Source organism: Lepisosteus platostomus, chromosome 9, assembly GCF_059453375.1.
Source record: "Lepisosteus platostomus isolate fLepPlt1 chromosome 9, fLepPlt1.hap1, whole genome shotgun sequence".
Classification (NCBI taxonomy): Eukaryota; Metazoa; Chordata; class Actinopteri; order Semionotiformes; family Lepisosteidae; genus Lepisosteus; species Lepisosteus platostomus.
In genome coordinates, this window is record NC_142619.1 from 6,593,387 (window position 1) to 6,614,559 (window position 21,173).

General features: G+C 39.4%; 1 protein-coding gene across 2 annotated transcripts; it reads left to right on the forward strand.

Moving 5' to 3' along the window:
• The first annotated feature begins 110 nt into the window (after positions 1-110).
• LOC148654461 (protein mono-ADP-ribosyltransferase PARP12-like) lies at positions 111-20,879 on the forward strand. 2 transcript variants are annotated; one of them, XM_088646693.1, is made up of 12 exons: positions 111-2,785; positions 4,573-4,708; positions 7,282-7,540; positions 7,902-8,000; positions 11,102-11,234; positions 13,071-13,239; positions 13,797-13,920; positions 15,348-15,444; positions 16,017-16,101; positions 16,731-16,861; positions 17,386-17,534; positions 18,615-20,879. In XM_088646693.1, exons 1-12 carry the CDS (start codon positions 2,418-2,420, stop codon positions 18,863-18,865), a joined length of 2,001 nt encoding a protein of 666 aa, XP_088502819.1. In that variant the 5' UTR covers positions 111-2,417; the 3' UTR covers positions 18,866-20,879. The 2 variants fall into 2 exon arrangements, with proteins under 2 accessions (XP_088502819.1, XP_088502820.1); XM_088646694.1 differs by having other exon boundaries at positions 4,576-4,708.
• The last annotated feature ends 294 nt before the right edge of the window (positions 20,880-21,173 follow it).

Here is a 21,173-nt window from a genome sequence, read left to right on the forward strand (position 1 = left end):
CACTTCTCTACTGGAATGTGTTCACATGGTTTCATTAAGATAAGAGGAAATAGGGAAATACATGAATGTGGGTACAAGAATCTATGTGACCTTTGAGCATTCAAATCTGCAGTACAGTACCAGCACATTGTTTTGCAAAACTTCATCAGGCTGGGTTGGAGCAGCATGGTTGTGGTGAGTTAGCGTTGCTGCCTCACAGCTCTTGGGTCATGTGTTTTTTTTTTTAGCTTGGGGCACCTGCTGTGTGGAGTTTGCGTGTTGTGCCCATTGCACGTCCCCGATTTCCTCCCACAGTCCGAAGACCGAAGACCTCTCCTCATTGTTACCCTTTTGTTTGCGCCCTGTCAATCCCATGTGTCAAGTTGTATTCCAGGTTAGGTTTAGGCTGACTTTGACTCAGTATTGGTCTGAGTGGTTATTAAAAGCGAGTGTGTGTTAATTTGACATTAAGAAGAGTAGAAGCTATTTAAGGAAGTTCTTTGAGTGCTGTCCACTCTTGGGAGGGAGAGAGGAGAACTTCCCTCAGAGTTGTGGAGGAAATCCAGTGGCAAGATATATTAAAAGGTGCTCCTACTCCTTGGGAAAGGAGTATAAACTGTATATATTACTTTTATCCAAAGCATTATACATCTGCACCCAACTGTACAGCTGGTTGTTTTATTTTCCTGGAACAATTTGGTTCAGGTTTTTAATGCTCAATGGTGCAACAGCAATGTCTCCCCAGGGATTTGAGCCCACAGTGGTCACATTGTGAGTCCAGGACCCTCACCACTGCTCCACACTGGGGCTCTATGGGATATTAAAAGTACAAGAGGCTCCAGTCATGCTCATCAAACACGACAACACTGCTGCTGCTACAGCTCATTTTAATATCGTCATCGTGAGCTGATGGAAGGGAGCTTCTTTCTAATCACCTTGCAAAGGAGTAGGCACTGGCGTCTGTCAGTTGTCAAGGCATGAGGCAGATATGGAAGGCTTGGAGTTAAGGTTTGTGGTACAGTCAGGACAGGTTCATGTTAGTAGTGAGAGGTGGCACCCTCAAACGTATTGTGCATGGCTGGAGGATGCGCTGCAGTTGGCGTCTATGCCAGTGTATGGCGTAGAGGGTGCTTTGGTAAGGTGTTGGGTACGTAGAGGAGACAGGGATGAAGCTACAGAGTTAGGTACAGTATCTGTCTGAGCAGGCTGCCGTTCTGTTTTTAGCTTGTCTTGTCCAACTGCCCTGGGGAATCCAAGATGGTGTCTGGTCCATGATGACATGGATGTGGTCTCCTCTGTCTCTTCTTCCTGCAGAAGCAAATGTGAGTGTGAGTCTGTAGTGTCAAAAAGGATGTCAGAAGTTTTTTGTAGGATTTTTTTTCATTTGTGCTGTTGCTGTGTTTAACATTCTCCTTGTGTTATCTTGGTTTTGGAGTGTGGTTGTGCAGAGGCAATTTCTCATTAAAGCCAAAATCTATGTTTTTATTTACCTGGTCTTATACTCTATTTCATTATGATGCTCCAAATATTATTGGAAGTTCTTGAATTGACCTATTTTTTCTTTAAACATGCAACATTTTTAACGTGCAACATTTATTTTCCTTTTTTCCTCCTGGTTATGACAAGAAACCAAAAGTATAGCGCTGCATTTATACTTATTCATACTGGGATTCTGAGGCATGAATCAGTAAATCAGTGCTGAGCTCATGTTTGCAAGTGCTTTGCGGTAGGTCGTGAGTAAGTAATGAAAAGTTATAATCAGCTGTGAAGTTATGATCAGTTTTTTAAGTTATTGACATGAGAAGTTAGGAATGAATTGGGACACTGTGCTGATCTGACAAAAAAGAACCCTGACTGGACTATTTAAATAATATACTTCATTAGTTAAGGAAGAAGTGAGCAACTAATAATCCACAACACAATTCAATAGGAACAGCATTACCCCACTAATAATATCTGAACTAACTGGGCCAGGTTAACATTAACAAAGAAATTGCTGTCCCTTTAACGGTGTAATTCGAACACAAAGCCTCTGCTTGGTATTCTTCTCAAATAGGCCTCTGGTTGCTCCATCAATTTGAATGGCATTGCACAAAAGCCACTCTATGGAAAGAACTTCATGGGAAGAGACCAAGCCAAGTGGAAATACAAAGACGACCAGGTTTAATCTTTAATTATTGCAAAAGTAAAATGAAACGAATGGTTTTCCAAAGTCTATCTATGATGGCTTAACAAAGGAAACCTTTAATCTACTGTATTTTTCAAAATCTAAAACCAGTTGCATAACCTGCAAGAGAGATGTGGGTTGTTGTTGTTTTGTTGTGGATTTGATCAGTCAGAGTGACTTACCATTTCAGGCTTATTGGCATTGAATGAAAGGAAGTTTTTGCAGGCACCTGGTACACTGACATTTTTATTTCATTTCAGTTTCATTTCTCATGATGTTCAAAAAGGGCAATACAACTGAGAAGCAGCAGTCTGATAAAATGGCTGGAGACCTTTCTAGCTTTGCTATTAAAGTTCTTTGCAGAAACCAGGGATGTCTGGAGTACCACCGGCTTAAATTGACTGTCTGCGAGAAGTTCAATGTGGAAGACCAGCAGCTCTTCGAGACCCTGACTGACAGCAGTAGGTTTGTTAGAATTCAAGACAGAGAGAAAAAGATCCTAGGATGCAATCTGAGCCCTGACAGCATTATAGTTGCAAAGACACCAGTTAGGCTGTGCAAAAGCTATCCTGCCTGTGAAAAATGTGATGATCTTCATCTGTGTAGATATTTTGCTCTTAGTAACTGCCGATATGGAAGGTAAGTCAATGGGGAGGGTAAATACAGTAGTTTTATATTGAATTTGTAATAATAATTTGTGTTACCAAAAGTTTTGTTAAGTATTCCAACAAGTTGTATTTGTTTTACTTTTGTTGTAATCTTGACTGGTCAGTGACACATAACTGCATACACTGGACTGTATTACCATATTTACACTAGCTAAATCATATCAGCACAAATGCAGTTAAAACAGATGCAGAATACAACTGGTTGTTAAAAACTTTCTGTATATACAGTAAAAGTGAGTGAATAAAGAAGTATTAATATTAGTCTTACATATTAGTAGTAAAGGAGAGCATTCCTTGTACATGTTTCACACCAAACCTTCGAAAGTAATTTACTCATCTGGGGTGTAACTTGTTTGGCCTGATCTGTGGTTTTGACAGGTACTGTATGTAGAAACGACATTTTCTAGTAGTTAATTTTAATTACAAAAAGCCAATTAAATTTAAACTGCTGAAATACGTTTAAAGTCCATACCACGTTAAGGTCTGAGCCACCTATTAACTAATAAGGACAAAAGAAACATATGAAGTCAAGACAAGATTACAGTGCACAGATAAACCTCAACTAGAGTAGAGGAGTTTATTTGCCATATTTACATGTACATTGGAATTCATACTCACTTGGGACATAGACAGTACAACAGACAACACCACACAATGTAGGCAGTACATTACAAACATAATCAATAATAACAACAGGGGCAATACATATTTTGTGGGACAATAAATATGTAGTAGTGAGAAAAAAACCATGACAGACCATGTAAAAAGTGTGTAGTGCAGATGTGTATTGAGTCTGAAGCCCTGCAGTTAGCTGTTGTTGAGGATGCGCACTGCAGTAGGGTAGAAGCTGGTCTTGAGTCTAGTGGTCCGTGCTTTAACAGTGTGCTACTGCTTGCCAGAGGGTAGGGGGGGAGACCAGTTTGTGGCCGGGATGGCTGGGATCCTGATTGATGGATTGGGCTTTACTGAGACAGAGGATGGTGTGAATCTCACCGATTGATGGTGAATCACATCCTATAACCCTCTGTGCCGTTGCCACAACCCTTTGTAGTGCATTTTTGTCATGCGTTGTAGTACTGCTGTACCACACAGTGATGCCACTAGAGAGGACAGTTTCTATGGTGCTGCGGTAAAAAAGTTAATGAGGAACTGCTTCCCCAGACCACATTTCTTCCAGTATGGCAGAAAGTGCCGGGACTGTTGTGCCCGTTTCAGATTACAGTGTTGTGAGACCAAGCCCAGCCAGTGGGGAACCTGAAGCAGCTGGCAGTTTCCACTGCTGTGCCATCGATGCTGATTGGAGCATGACTCAATGACTCAATGACTCCACAATGACTTCTTTTGTCTTGTTGACATTCAGGTCCAGATTGTTATCAATTAGGGTGAATCCAGTGTTTACCCATCCATCCTTTTTCTAGCAGCTTCTTCCAATTCAGGGTCACGGGAGAGCTGGAGCCTATCCAGGCAAGCAATGGGCACATCACACGATGCGTAGACACAAACACAGACAAACATACACACTCACACCACCTTTCCCAGAAGCCAATTCACCTACCAGTTTTTGGACTGTGGGAGGAAACCAGAGCACCTGGAAGAAATCAAACCTAACACAGGGACATCATACAGTACAAACCACACAGATAGCACCCCAGATCTGGAACTGAACCCAGGACCCAATGCTAACCGCTACCTAACAGCGCTGTCCATGCTGCCCTTTTAGTTGTATAGTCTAAAAAAACATTCTGCATGTTTCTGTAGTAGCAAGTGCAAGAAGTCACATAATATTCATTCCGACCACAATGGAGCTGTTCTGAGAGACAACTTCCTGCAAGACCTGGATGAGGCTGAGCTGTTTCAGCTGCTGCTGCAGAATGACTCCTACCTTCTGCCTAAGGTGTGTAACTCAGGAATGTCCTAAGTAGAAAGGAGTCTATTTCTTAATGCTGTTAATTGAACCTGGTGACTCAGCTCACATTGATTTGCAGCAAACATTGAGGTTTTAAGGCAGACACAAATATTAGAGTCTACCAAATTGTGTTGCTACAGCACCATCCTTTTCTGTTACCACAGATGTTGTTTTAATGTTGACCCATAATGGAATTAGCTATTTATCCATTTTCTGTCTGCTTTCCCTGGCAAACATTGAGGTGTCATTAATCTATATGCATTAGACAATATATTAAATCATATTTTACTACATTAATCTACAATGATTTTACAGTGGTGACTTTTCAAACTTTCTTCATATTTCATCACGGCTCTGACATTGTGACATGTTTTTGATGTGTATAAAGCATGCTGAAGTTACTTTTTGTTATCAGAAAGCCACTTATTCTTGGAAGGAGTTACAATATCCCAAGATCTAAAAACACACATAAGCTTAGGGTACAAGGCTGGACTACACCTTGAACAGGATGCCAGTGCACTGGAAGGAAGTACACAGGGAAAATTAACCAACAACCTACAAGAGCACGTTCAGCAATAGACTGATTCATCCATGGTGTGACAGGGAGCGATACAGGAGGTCATTCTTGCCTTCTGCCATAAGACTGTACAACGCATCCACCTTGCGTCTGGGCAGAGGCAACATTGACAGTGACCTGTTTCTGGACTGAACGCATCTACACATCTACTGCTACATCTGTTCTCTTTCTTTTTCCTTTCCCGTCTACAACCGTTTTTTTGTGCAATATATGCCAGGGACCTGTGCAATACATTTCTATCTATATCTATATTTACATCTATATTCATATTCATTTGTGTGATACGACTTTTCTGCGTACTGTTCTGTTCTAGTTTGTTCTTTGTGTGTCCGGACTGTGAGTAACTCTTTTAGTGCACTCCTCACTGTACTGATTGTATTGTATGTATTGTACTATTATTATTATTGTATCATTCGTTACACTGTGGCTGTGTTGTCTGTGTTAAGCTGCTGTTGCACTGCAATTTCCCTCACGGGATCAATATAGTATCTATCTATCTACAAGTGTAACTGTAGGTGTTGTGTGGTGGGCGTAAAACACTCCGCACACAAGTATGGGAACAAGACGGAGCTGTATATTCTCTTCTCTGTCGGTTTATTTTTAACAGTCACAATTCCACCTTACGTCATTATCTCTCACTCTTCCTGATATCCAGATATCTCGCTCTTTCCTTGTCACATTATCTTGTAGGACCAACCGGAAAGCAGAGAAACGTATATTTCACAAAGCTATTGTTACTAATGGGATGTTACGAAAATAGTGAATATCAGGAAGTGGTTAGTCAATACTGAGCGGTTTAGTCATTTGGTAAAACGAATATTCATTATCTCTAACTTCTTCTAAGTGCTATCACCAGAATTTATCCGAGCAGTTGGTATCCCAAATTTGCTGACAAAACCCTTGAGATCCTTCTGATCTACTTGGCAAGAAACATTACTACAGTGTAGTTTTGGTGGGGTTTTTTTTGGTTTGCCTTCTGTATTCTTGATAAACACCTCAATACTTTTGTCAGCTCATCTCTTCCTTCATGATATCAGTTGATGTACTCTACCACTGTCTTAAGGCACCTTTTTATTATCCACGTGATTGCAAGCTTCACTTTCTGTAGGAAGAATGTGTCGTGTTCAAGCAGGGTTCGATTTTAGTCCTCTTCATCTATTTTGTCTGTCTTGGAGCTTCTGTACCATCATAAAAATTAATCAGCTCTCTTGATCACTAGTTCCCTTGATCATTTGTGACTGCTCACCCTTCTTCTGGTCCAATCGATAGAACAGGCTTCTTCTGCATTGTCTGTGTTTCTGTGACTTTGTCTTCAGTTTTAGTTAGTTTCTCCCTTTGCAAATCATTTGGGACAGATCTTCATTCTGCTTCACATCCTTTTTACTTCATCGAGAACTTATGACCAGAAAAAATCGTGTCTTTTAGTTTGCCATTTCTAGAACACTTCTCACTAATGTGGAACTTTATTAAGTCCTAATTTTCTTCCCCTAGGCTCTAACCTACATTGAATCTGTTCAATCTGTTTTTCCCCCTTTTTTCCTATTTTAATGTAATGTGCATCTAAATCTGTTATCACTGTGTGCTGTATGGAACTGTGAGACACAACAACAGCAATAATAATAATACTAATACTACTACTAATAATAATAATCTTTCCATCCTGGTGGCATGGCCTAAAGTATCTAACACAGACCCCATTTTCCAGCCTCTCACCTTCTTTTATTGCCTGAAGTATTGAATTCATTACAATTAATGAAGGGATTACGGACTTCATTCAATTAGTTTTTTTAATGTAGATTTAGATTGTTAGGTTTATTCCATGCCGAAAAGAGGAGAAAGAAAACACAACGCTTCAGCCGTGGAGCCTTCTTTGGGTTTTCTTTCTCCTCTTTTCAGCACGGAATAAACCTCTTACTTGTCCATTTGCAGCCTACGCATGCTGTCGCAGCTCCCCACCTGAACGATTTGAATTGTTGTTTTGCAGGTTTGTCCACATTACAATAAGGGCAGTGGACCACATGGATCCTGTATCTTCAAAGAGAGGTGTACCAGCCTCCATGTCTGCCAGCACTACTTACAGGGGGCCTGCAAGTTTGGTGATAATTGCAAGAGGTCACACAAACTAGACATAGACCTTGATAATTCTCCATTGGGTGACACCCTCAGTGCGAAAAACACCTGCAGTCTGCCTGTGATTTATAAGAACAAGTTCAGGATTGACAGTTGTGCGGAAACAACAGAAGGTAAGGATAATTAATCCATTCTATCAAGCATAATAAAATCACAAAACAATTAAAAAAAACATTTAAATCCTTTTAATTGCTCTGTGGATTTAACTTTAACTTTCACAAATGAAATATTGTGTGAATTATGCCCACATTTTTGTCTATAAGTAAATTATTTGAATCTTGATTCATCTAGCTTGGAAATGTTTATTTAAAAAAACAATGCAAATTAAGAAAAGGTGGATATATCAATGTATTAAAAAGGATTTAGAGTTCTCCAAAAAGCAAACAGTGAATGGAACTCAGGTGAATTCTCTAGCAAGGTTCCTGTTTAGTCAGTGTTTGGGAAGCTGATTCATTCAAACTCTTGCTTCCACAGGGAAGCAACAGGACTTCATGCAACCTCAAAACTCTGTCAGTGAAGTGGATGCTAATGAAATCTGTTTGTTTTTCATCCGGAAACACTGTAGTTTTGAAGGTGAGTTCCTTGGGACTGTTCCATACTTTTCATATTATGTTGTTTTCTACAGTTTGATATCTCTTATTGCGATCTCTGCTGTTGTTCATGGCAGCAGCTACAGTGCCTTGCGAAAGTATTCGGCCCCCTTGAACTTTTCAACCTTTTGCCACATTTCAGGCTTCAAACATAAAGATATAAATTTTTTATTTTATGTGAAGAATCACCAACAAGTGGGACACAATTGTGAAGTGGAACGAAATCTATTGGATTTTTGAAACTTTTTTAACTAATAAAAAAATGAAAAGTGGGGCGTGCAAAATTATGCGTTAATACTTTGTAGAGCCACCTTTTGCTGCGATTACAGCTGCAAGTCGCTTGGGGTATGTCTCTATCAGTTTTGCACATCGAGAGACTGAAATTCTTGCCCATTCTTCCTTGCAAAACAGCTCGAGCTCAGTGAGGTTGGATGGAGAGCGTTTGTGAACAGCAGTTTTCAGCTCTTTCCACAGATTCTCGATTGGATTCAGGTCTGGACTTTGACTTGGCCATTCAAACACCTGGATACGTTTATTTGTGAACCATTCCTTTGTAGATTTTGCTGTATGTTTGGGATCATTGTCTTGTTGGAAGATAAATCTCCGTCCCAGTTTCAGGTCTTTTGCAGACTCCAACAGGTTTTCATCCAGAATGGTCCTGTATTTGGCTGCATCCATCTTCCCCTCAATTTTAACCATCTTCCCTGTCCCTGCTGAAGAAAAGCAGGCCCAAACCATGATGCTGCCACCACCATGTTTGACAGTGGGGATGGTGTGTTGAGGGTGATGAGCTGTGTTGCTTTTACGCCAAACATATCGTTTTGCATTGTGGCCAAAAAGTTCGATTTTGGTTTCATCTGACCAGAGCACCTTCTTCCACATGTTTGGGGTGTCTCCCAGGTGGCTTGTGGCAAACTTTAGACGAGACTTTTTATGGATATCTTTGAGAAATGGCTTTCTTCTTGCCACTCTTCCATAAAGGCCAGATTTGTGCAGTGTAAGACTGATTGTTGTCCTATGGACAGACTCTCCCACCTCAGCTGTAGTTCTCTGCAGTTCATCCAGAGTGATCATGGGCCTCTTGGCTGCATCTCTGATCAGTCTTCTCCTTGTCTGAGCTGAACGTTTAGAGGGACGGCCAGGTCTTGGTAGATTTGCAGTGGTCTGATACTCCTTCCATTTCAAGATGATCGCTTGCACAGTGCTCCTTGGGATGTTTGAAGCTTGGGAAATCTTTTTGTATCCAAATCCGGCTTTAAACTTCTCCACAACAGTATTACGGACCTGCCTGGTGTGTTCCTTGGTCTTCATGATGCTCTCTGCGCTTTCAACAGAACCTTGAGACTATCACAGAGCAGGTGCATTTATACAGAGACTTGATTACACACAGGTGGATTCTATTTATCACCATCAGTCATTTAGGACAACATTGGATCATTCAGAGATCCTCGCTGAACTTCTGGAGTGAGTTTGCTGCACTGAAAGTAAAGGGGCCGAATAATTTTGCACGCCCCACTTTTCATTTTTTTATTAGTTAAAAAAGTTTCAAAAATCCAATAGATTTCGTTCCACTTCACAATTGTGTCCCACTTGTTGGTGATTCTTCACATAAAATAAAAAATTTATATCTTTATGTTTGAAGCCTGAAATGTGGCAAAAGGTTGAAAAGTTCAAGGGGGCCGAATACTTTCGCAAGGCACTGTATATCACCCTGCAACTCACAACTGAAGCCTGGCCAGTACCTGGATGGGTGACTTCCTGGGGAGGTTATTGGGGCCAGTAGGGGGCACTCACCCTGCAGTCCGAGACCTCCTGCAGTTCCTATGCCCCATTATAGTGACAGAGACACTATACAGTAACAAGATGCCATCCTTCGAATTAGATGTAAAACCGAGGTCCTGAATAAAAATCCCATGGCGTTTCTTGAAAAGAGTAGCAGTGTTATCCCGGCATCCTGGCTAAATTTCCCATTGGCCTTTACCAACCACGGCCTCCTAATAAGCCCCATCTCTGAACTGGCTTCATCACTCTGTTCTCCTCCCTTCTGATGGCTAGTGTGTGGGGAGTGTACTGGTGCACTTTGGCTGCTGTTGCACCATCCAGGGGTGGCTGCACATTGGTGGTGGTGTTGGGAACCCCATTACCTGTAAAGCTCTTTGAGTGGAGTGTCCAGAAAAGCGCCATATAAGTGTCAGGAATTATTATTAATTATGCCTGTGTAGCTTTTACTGTACATTTACACATAGCTCTTTCAGTATGAAATGACACTGGGAAGGATGTCTCCATACGACTTTCAATACAACTCTCTATATATAGGAGATATGAACAATTAAATGAAGAAATAAAATGGTTTGCTCTGGGACTTTATTCAATCTATATTAAAGTCTTTTTTAATCAGCTGTGGTAATTTAAGACCCAATTCTCCTTTATAATGACAACCTAAAGAGTACACAATTATAAAGCAGGGTATTTTACTGGAGCAATCTAAATGAAGTACATTGCCATAAAGTACAACCACAGTACCTCACCTACGATTCTGTCTTTCTAGCATTCCAGTTATAAGTCTTCAGTCCTAATCACTATTGTACTTCTCAGACAGTAATACATTTTATATATTCGGTAGTCAGGAATTAAGCAATAATAGGTTAGCTTTTTAGTAGTTTTACTTATTACTACACTACCAGAAGGCACTGTATAATAGTGGTGGAGTAATTGAAAAGAAGAATTAAAGAGTTCATGTCAATATTGAATTGAATATTGCAAGTGCTCTGTGGGATTCTCAAGAGTTCTTTCACGCAGATGGTTAAATGTCGAATAACCTTTTCATGAGCGATATGTTCTGAGATGACACATTTTGGTACTCCAACTTTGATATTCTAGATATTCCTAAAGTAAGAGAGTGAATGTGCAGTTAGAAAGTGTCCATGAACATTGAATGAATCGATATGCCTAATGTGTGCTGATAATTTTCCAAATATGTTAGAATGAGTGTGGTACAACATTGACTTTCTACTAAATAGCATCTTTGTAACTACGTCGCAGGAGTATCGTACATGACTCCTGTTGCTCTCCTGTTTTCTCCAGATAAGTGTGTTCGTGTTCACTACCATCTGCCTTACAAGTGGAAGATCTTAGACAGCGATGGGACAACCTGGAAATATCTTCCCAACATGGAAGAAATTGAAAAGGCATACTGCGACCCAGAAAATTCAACAAGGTGTTTAATGCTTGCTAACTACTCATTAATTTAAGTTTTGTACCTTATTTGTTCCTGACCATCTGAGAAATATATGTGCTTTCAGAAGATAAGGTGGAATCAATCAATCTGTCTGTCTGGATCTGTCACGATCAGTTTTGTCAGAAGGTAAAGATGCAAAAGCAGAAAAATGCACAAAACTAATTTATTAACCAGATATCCAGGGGGTGGTCTCATAATTCTGAGTTAAATCTATGAAAGTCGACATTTTTGCTGTACAATCATCAATGGGTGAGGGACGGTAGGAGTGGGTAATACTCTTGATATTATCCTGCTCTACTGCTCTGTTGGGACTTAGAAGCTAGTATAATACATTTCTGTTTCAGTATCTATATTTGTGAGTGGCCCATATTATTGTTGTTGTTGTTATTATTAAGATGTGAGAGAACTAATTACCTTAATATATTGTTTTTAAGCTGCAGGTTTTTCAGAGGAATTCAAAGTTCTCTGTCATCACAGTTTAATTCATTCAGATGGCACTTTTCTTATGACATAAAAACAAAGACATTCGTAGGAATTTAAACACTTTCAGCATAATGTTGTACCCGTGTAGAATTCCAAAAGGGTAACATATAAAATTGATGATGATGATGTTATCCGGTCAGTCGGATCCGACTCTCGGCGATTCTATAGGCCATCTCTCACCACGCTTTCCGGTCTAGGAGTTTCCCTTTCAGCTGTTCTGTGCCTAAGCCAGTGTCTGGTTTGACTGCGTTCTTTGACGGCCTCGTCTTCTCGTTCCACTGACCATTCCAAGCATCATTGCTTTCTCCAATGAATCTGATCGCATCATGTGACCAGAATAAGTGAGCCGGAGTCTGGTGAACTTTCCCTCAAGCGAAATTTCTGGCTTGATGCGCTCCAGAACCTCTTTATTGCTGACCCTTGCTGTCCATGGTATCCGTAACAGTCTTCTCCAGCACCATAGCTCGAAAGCATCCATCCTCTTTAGGCTGTAGTGCGATGCTGAGAAAACACATAAAATTAGCAGTATTCAAATTCAGCATGGGTTTGAAGAAATATTCCACTTTAAAATTACAGCTACAGTGCATAAGACTTTTTGGGTTTTTGCTTCAGATCCAGCTACTCTAGGTATAGTGTTAACTATGCTCAGTGAACTAATATTGATCAAGAGGAGGTGTACATTTTCAGTTGGAATTAGGTTCATTCAGATAATTCCAGAGCATTTTTATAATAAAATAAAGTTCACTTTGTTCTTCACATCACATTGTGCTGAATTAGTATAATGCATAATACTTTATGAGGGGAGCAGCACAGTGACACAGTGGTTAGCATTGTTACCTCTTGGTACTGGGACCCTAGGTTTGATTCCTGAAGAGCTCCACGGAGATTGTATTTGTAGAGCTATCTTCACGGAGATTGTATTTTCTCACAGTATTTGCATAGGTTTGCTCCAGGGGCTCTGGTTTCCTGTCAGAGTCTAAAGACATACCAGCCAGTTAGGTTTCTGTAAAAATTGGCCCTGATGTGAAAAAGTGACCCCAGAACAGAACATTTCTGTTCTGTTACTTCTGATTCCCATAAGTGTGTCTGTGTCTGTGTGTGCCCTGGGATAGACAGGTATCCCATCCAGGGTGTACTGTATCCTGCTTTGTACCATGGGGTAGGTTTTGGTACCCTCTGACCTGTATTGGATAAAGCAGTTAGAAAATGGACTCCTTGCAGGAAATATACCATTTGCTTGTTCTTTTTTTTTTCAATGCTTACTCACGAGTATTTTCCAATAAGTACTTAACAGGGCTTGAAAGACTTAACAGGGCTTGTTTGTGTTGACAGTTTGGGATCTCCAGCTGTGAATTTCCTCACCATGACCTGCGGCCCGGCTGAAGTCAGGCGTCTCTCCACAGCCTCCTCTGTCACCAAACCTCCACACGTCATCCTCACAACAGAGTGGGTCTGGTACTGGAAGAACGAGTTCGGGAAGTGGATTGAATACGGTTGTCCAGTGAGTTTCTTGCATTAGGAATTTCTCTTTGTCACATACCCCCACTTGCTCTCCATGAAACACACAGACAGGGAGAGAAGCTTGGGGTCCGAGCGCAGGGTCAGGCATTTACAGTATACGGCGCCCCTGGAGCAGTTGGGGTTAAGGGCCTTGCTCAGGGGCCCAACAAAATAGGATTCCTCTGCCGGCCGCAGGATGCAAACCACCAACCTTCCAGCCAAAGGTGCAGATCCTTAGCCACAGAGCCACCACACCGCCATTCTTTTAAAGTTTTTGACACCTGCATAAATTACAATTAACAATTGAACTGACAGTGTAAACAATAAATAACTTTCTGGATTATAAAAACAGAGGATAGCCGTGTCAGTTTAATCTAATAAGTAAAAAGAAACAATGGCCGTGATTAGAAAAGAAGTAGAATAGAATAAGAGATACTTATGTGTTTAAAACCTGTTACAGACGATCATTCAGAAAACCTGAACATGAACATGTCCTTGGTTATTAGAATGGACATTTTGGAAAGTGTGAACTTGGTTTGGATATTTTGATTCTTGCAGGAGGACGAACAGTCTGAGTCATCATCAGTCACGTCAAGTGTCTTGGAGAAAGTATACTTAGCTGACAATGAAAGTGATGTGCCTTTCATCACAGGCGGTCAACAATACATCCTCAGCTTCAAAGGTAATCCCACTGCTAAGATACTGTAACCTCATACTTGAACATCCATCTATCCATTTTCTATTTGCTTCTTCCAATTCAGGGTCACAAGGGAGCAGGGGCCTATCACCCTGGACAGGATAGCACATGTTTCTTATGAATTTCTTATTTTTCATGATCAAACACATTTCTACTGATAATATCTGGAGGTGTAAGTGGCCAAGGATTTGGTTTAAAAGCATATGACACCCCAGATTTTACAGTGGCTGGGATGTACAGTACGTAATTGTAAATGTTTCTACTGGAGCTGTAGAGGAGCTATTAATTTTACCAGTGAGGCTCCAGGATATATTATCTTCTGATTGAATGTGGTGTGGGATGATTAACTGTACATTCTTCTCCTGGGTTATCTGTTATCCAAAGTTTTAGAATATTCACAGCCCCTTTCTATCTGTTTTTGATGAAGATTGCTTCTTTCATCTTTGTTACTTAGCGTCAGATGCACTTACATAGTGACTGACACACTGGCACACACTTATATAAGTTGTGTATGTCCTTTGATAAAGGGCTTTTAGATGTGTGTGACTGATATGCCAATGAACTCCAGACTGCTCCTGTTCAGTGATTCCAAAGTTGCAATTAATTTTCAGGTATAACATCTTTTTTCTGGTGGTTAAAATCAACCTACACTTACCTGTTGCCAAATACTCATTTTAATGATAATGTTTATAATGTTGCTTTATTAGTCCTATACAATTTCTTGCATTAGGAATTCGTCTTTTCGCATACCCCAGCTTGCTCTCCATGAGACACAGACACACAGACAGGGAGAGAAGCTGAGGGTCAGAGCGCAGGGTCAGCCATTGTACAGCGCCCCTGGAGCAGTTGGGGTTAAGGGCCTTGCTCAGGGGCCTAACGGAGTAGGATTCCTCTGCCGGCTATGGGATTTGGACCGGCAACCTTCCAGTCACAGGCGCAGATTTTTAGCCACAGAGCCACCGCTCTGCCCCTGTTATGCGGCTGGGTGCAGACTCATACGTGACTGCTTTCATTCATAGGAATTGAGCTTACAGAAAGTACATCTAATTGCAGCTGTGCTACAGTAGTTCAACAACTGAAGGCTAGCACAGTTAATTTTTTTATGTACAAAATCAATTAAATTAGCCCCATTCCTCCTTGTTATTTTTTGGGGAACTTCACTTTTATGTGGTATTGTTCTGTATTTGTTCAATTTTTGTTATGTTCTAAAATGTTCTAAAAATGTTTGCTAGAAAAAATGTGCAGAAAAAAGATATGGACCTGTGACCCATCTAGTTTTGTTTCAAGCCATCATCTTATCTAGACATGCAAGTATCTTTCTGGTTCTTTAAAGGTTACCCGTCTCTGTACCAATGCTCACTTGTTTTCCTAAGCACTTTTTTAATCACTGCAGTGTGGCTTCTGTCTTGCAGACATGTATCAGCAGGATAGGAAGAATACAGCAAAGAGAGAGGTGAGAAGGAGGCCAAGGTTTGTTTCTGCGCAAGATGTGGAGAGAAAGATAAAGAGGTACTTGAAAATCCTTTCGTCATATCATTCAGTTCGGTTTCACTCTCTCACTTTGTCTTGAACAAATACCTGAATTTGGTACCCTGGCTTGCTACATAGAGTACATTCAAATCATCAATTTGAAAGTTTATGTTGCAAAAACATTAGTTTTTATTTGTAAGGCAATGTTTTTTAAGCTGTTTAGCTCTAAAAAGAGAAAGACATATTGTAAACGTGTTTCAGACATTGTTGTTGAAATACAAATCATATATTATGTTGGTAAAGAGGTCAGGGATACTTTGAATAGCTGGGATAGTGTATTTTTAGATTGCTGTTCTTGTGACACATTAGTAATTGATAATTTCTTCAAACCTACTACTATGAACAGTATTTTTCGTGTGATGTTTAGCATATGGAAACACTTTTCCATAAATTCAAGGTGCTAGTAAAATTAGATGATGCATTGAAAACTGTCTGCTCTCAAAGCACTATAATTATTTTTCATGTTATGTACTGTACCACCAAGAACAAGTGTCCAGAGCAATGGAAATTTGACCATTATCCTTCCCATTTTTGTTTTGGTTGATGTAAAGTGTCTCTTTGATGACACCAGGCTCTGCTGATGTCTCCATTCCATCTCACTGGGTTCAGGTTCCTCTGTTAGACTTCACTCATAAGGTATTTCTAAAAGTAAAAGTCAAATCATATGTGTTCTATAGTTTTACGCAAATCTCTGCTGTTGCTATATGGCATTCTAAAAACCATGTTCATGACATAGTTTTGGTCATGACATTTTGGACCAGTGCCTCACCACTTTACTTCAAACCATTCTGCAACTCTAAATGTGTTCCTTGAACAGTTTTCTTTCAGTCCAATTACAGTACGTCCTATAAATGCTTGTTACACAAAATCAAATCTTCAAATGTTGAATTTCTACAAAATGCCAAAGGGTGCCAAAGTTTTTCGCACACCAATGAGATTTACTTTTATTAGTTTATCATTTTTTATGTCTTTCACAATTAAAAAAAAAGTCACATTGACTATAGTTGTGCTTTTACTTTAACTATAGAACTACAGTATAAACTAGGTGTAACTATAGAAGTTACACTATGGTAGAAAGTTACTGCTGTTTAGATGCATTTAAGAGAGACTGCCATTGGGTTAAACCAGGATTGGCGAGAAAAATTGGAGAACATACTAGCCATAAGTACCTTAGCATCTGCAACAACGTAAGAATAGATAGGAAGTGATGCAAACTCAATTTCACATTTCCTCCTCAATATTGATGTTACTGTATTTATTAACAGCTCGTTCATCTATCAAAGTCTGGTGAGGAATATCGACAAATTGAAACCCTCTTCAGGCGCTCTATGGCTACAAGTACTATCCACAAGATTCAAAGGATTCAGAACCTGTATCTCTGGAATGTCTTCCAGTGGTAAGTTCATTTCAGCAAGATTACCCTGTGTGAAAGGACAGTAAATTTGACTTGGTGTGTGCCCAACTTGTTAGCTGTATTTCCGATTTCGCCTGTTTAGTGGAGGCAAGGTGGTGTGGCAGTTATCTCTTCCCTGAAGGATGAAGGCTTGCTACTGGCCTTGAGTTGTCGTTTTGAAGAAATCGTCAAATATGTCTCATAAGCTCAAGGAAAACAAGACATTTTTTCATTGGGTATTCTAAGTTGCCCATTTCTCACCATGCCCTATGATAGGCTGGTCTCCCTTCATGTCAAATTAATTTACTGTTTGAGATAAAAAAACATATCCATTAAATGGTCACTGAGCCATTTTAATGCCCTTTTGATCCATCACCATTTTGATCAAATTGCCTTCATCAGGGTGTGTATGTTATTTAGAAAAGAAAAGAAAACATTGAAGCCACCCAGAGGGCTCTCATGATATCTTGTACATCTGTATATCACTTTTCATGTGTCTCATACCCGTTGTGTGTGTGTTGTTTTAGGCAGAAAGACCAAATGATGAAGAGAAATGGAGGCAAGACTGTGAATGAGTGTTTTTTGTTCCATGGCACAGAGAAATCCCTCATCAAGGCCATTTGTGAACAAAACTTTGACAGGGGTATCTCTGGGGCCCACAATGCATATGGAATTGGTAAGTGGAACATAAAACACCAATAAAGAGTCTTCAGAGGGATCTGGCCTAGGTATCAGTGACCATTACTTTAGGAGTCTTGGTGTCTCCTGAATAGAAATGCCCACTCTGAAGTCTTGAGCTCCCGTTGTTAAAGGTGGTTTGACTTCATTTGCTGAAGGTCTGTTGCTCTGATTGATTGTATCCCTGTTCCTGGACAACACAACAGAATGCCTTCAAGATTAGACAAAAAAGACATTTGTGTATAAAAGTGAAACCTCTTCCAGTGCACACCACATTTCAGACAATTTAGCACAAGCCCTTCCTATAACATATGACCTTTAACATTAACAGACACTGTTTGTCATACAAGCCATGACTTTGTGATAGAAAGCAATACCCGTTCTTGTGTTTTTTAAGAGAATGTCCTACCTTATTATAGGAAGTAAAGGTTTAAGTATTCTAGGAAATAAAAGGTGGCATAAAGTTAACTAACATAAAACTGGCATGGATTAGAATGGCAGAAGATCAAATAGTTGCTTGGTGTAATTCAATGGAATCAAAAATCAAGACATAACTTATAGTAAGAGAATTCATTAAAATAATTGCAATGTTTCCTGACATGAAAGTGAAAAGTAGGATTTTGAAAGCCATAGTATCAATCGTGGGAACACCCTTAAACAGCAGTTGTTTAAGGGTGCTCCATTAAGATAATTAATTGTAGAAGAAGGGTGAACTTGAAATTGTAGAACTTGAGTGCAGCACACAATATGTCAATGAATGTGTAAATCCAAAGGTGAAATGAAACAATTTGGGTTGTAAAGATAAAAGTACAGTAGAATTGTCTTTTTTGTCTCTTAATATTTGTCTGACTCGTTCACAAAAAGAGATTAATACGGAGCGGTAGATTTTCAAATGATTGTCAAGATTATTTTTCTAGCACAAAGCCAACACCAGAGTCATTTGATTTCTTTGTATGTTTCAAACTCTCCCTCCTGAATCCTGAATGGACAGGGCAGAAGTATGCTTGTTCAATATGTGAAAGTCTTAAGTGTTTTTATGTGGTGGTACTATAGCGCAATATTTGTTGATGTTTTACAGGAAACTACTTTTCCAGGGATGCTTCATATTTCCACAACAATTCCAAGCCTACGACCGGCAGCAGAATTATGTTTGTAGCGCGAGTCCTGGTTGGAGACTTCTCTCAAGGAAACAGCAACTATCTGCATCCTCCTTTAAAAGAAGGCAACTCGGTCTTTTACGACAGCTGTGTCGATTCGACATCGAATCCATCAGTTTTTGTGATCTTTGAGAAACACCAGATCTACCCCGAGTATCTTATTTACAGCTAAAAGCCCCAGACACCCAGGATACTGAAATGGTATCTTAATTTCTCAAACATTTTTGGTGACTTGCAAAATGTGTGACTTTTTTTGGCGCTTTTTGAATTTAGAAGATCTTGGGGAAGCAGCGTGAGACAGAAATGTTAAGGCATCTAGTTTTTATCATTTATTATTTAATCATTTAATAGAATTTGTGGTATTTGGTTTTTTTCTCATGCTTTGAAAATGCTCCTAATGATTGTCTGGGACTTTATTGCACTTTAGTACTGACCACAATTTCGGGATGAAAAAAGTCCATTTAAACAAACAAATAAGATTTGGTCACTGTGCCTGCATTTCTTTCTTAGAACATTGGATCATAACTTTGAATGATTTATTAGTATAATAGCATGTACTCTTTCACTGTCCAGTTTGTTTTTGATATGGGCCACAGTGTTGAAATGCACCTTATAAATCTTATTCTTCCTCTCTCATTTTACTGCTTATTACTGTATTTTCTTATTTTAGCTGTTAGTGTGATCAGTAAGAGCTTGTTAATATTAGCCTTAATTCCAATTACCCTATATATTTTAAAATACTGTACTATAGATAATTAGAGTCTGCTAGTTGCCTTTAAACCTATTTTCTGCTTTTCCAGTCCTTGATAAATATTAAGAGGAAATTAAATGCAAATTGTCTGAAGTTAAATATATACTGTACGAAAAATTATCACACAGTGAACTGCAATAATCACATGTACTGTAGACAACAAATCCGCACACTGCTGTATTAGCTAAGTAAGCAGAGAAGTGGAACTTCTCCTGTCCAACACAAGAGCTCCTTGCTCAAGTTCACCCATGAAGACCAGACAGAAGGTAAGTATTTGAACCCTGCTAAGAGAGCTTGCTATTTTGTGGTTTTTAGGGAGCTCTGATTTCCTGAGTAAATAATCCCTTGGTTAAAAACAGCCTCTCCTGGCCAAGTGGGTGTATTTTTAGAATAGGAAGATAGGTTCCTATTCATCTTGTGGCAACCAGGTTTATAAAGAGTGAGACTTAATCACAGGTTGTATTCTATTTGTTTAGAAGGCAGCATATCCTTTCCTTTAGCCTCTGCATACATTTTCTAAAAGCTGAATACTTGGTAGCAGTCTAGGGTGGTTAGAACTTTAGGCCTCTGGGATGCCTCTGGGATAAATTTGTACACAGGATAACATGTGCATTGTATGTTTATGTTGTGTGTTGTTTAGTGTATGTATGGTCATAAATATTTGTTTGACCAAGTTTGCTTGAGTTACTACTCTTTTCACCAAAACTTTGATTGCAGGTTGTATTCAATTTACTTTAGAAGGCAGCATATCTCTTCTTTGGCCTCTGTACACCTTATTATCTTTAAGAGTCCAAGTTCTGGGTAGCAGCCTGGGGTTTTCTGGGTGATTTAGACATAGGCTTCTAAAAAATGCCTTGTCTGTAAACTTGTAAATACAGTAACTTGTGTGTTGAAAGTTTATGTTGTGTGAAGTGTGGTGTGTGCTTCTGTCATTGTTAATAACTATTTGTCTAACCAAGTGTGCCTGAATTATTACTCTTTTCACCAAAGCTGTATCAGAGAACAAAGAATTCATGTGCATCTAACTATACAAATCACTCGGTTATATTCTTGGAGAAATAATTTACAAGTAGGGGGTAATATTTATTTTATTATTGACACATGCACTCGGTCAGTTCCTGATCTTCTCCATTTATTCTAACCCTCTATTTGAAACAATGTATTTTGTTTTCTTGTTCCTATAATGCAAACCGTGACAGTGGAGTCAGTTGCTTTCCCTCTTCGAAAGCAAAAAACTTCCAAAAGTCTTATTTAGCCTCCACTGTGCCCATTTCTTTAGCTTTGTATTTTGTTGTGGTCTTATTAAAATTGATTTAAAAACTCTTGTAAAATAGTGGAACTTCTGGAACCGATCAGTCTTCATGATTATTTTTTATCACAATTCTTTGATGGTTTTGTGTCATACAAATGATAAAATCCAGGTGTCTGTGTAGAAGTCTCTTTATTTCATATGCATATGGAAGAACAGCTTGCAACCACCAAACTCGAAAACAAGTAACTAAAGATGTTTTTTTTAATACCGCGAAACAAACTAGTTACTACGACATATTCTGAACGAATGATAAGACAACAACACATCCCTATATGGTTATTAATCATATCTAAGTTGCAGACTAGACAAAAGTTAGTTCCTTTCATATGTTCTGGGCACACAGCCAGCTTACCTCATACATGCCCTCTTATCCTACTGACCAAGGACCGGCAGCACATTTATATATTTGGGCGCAAA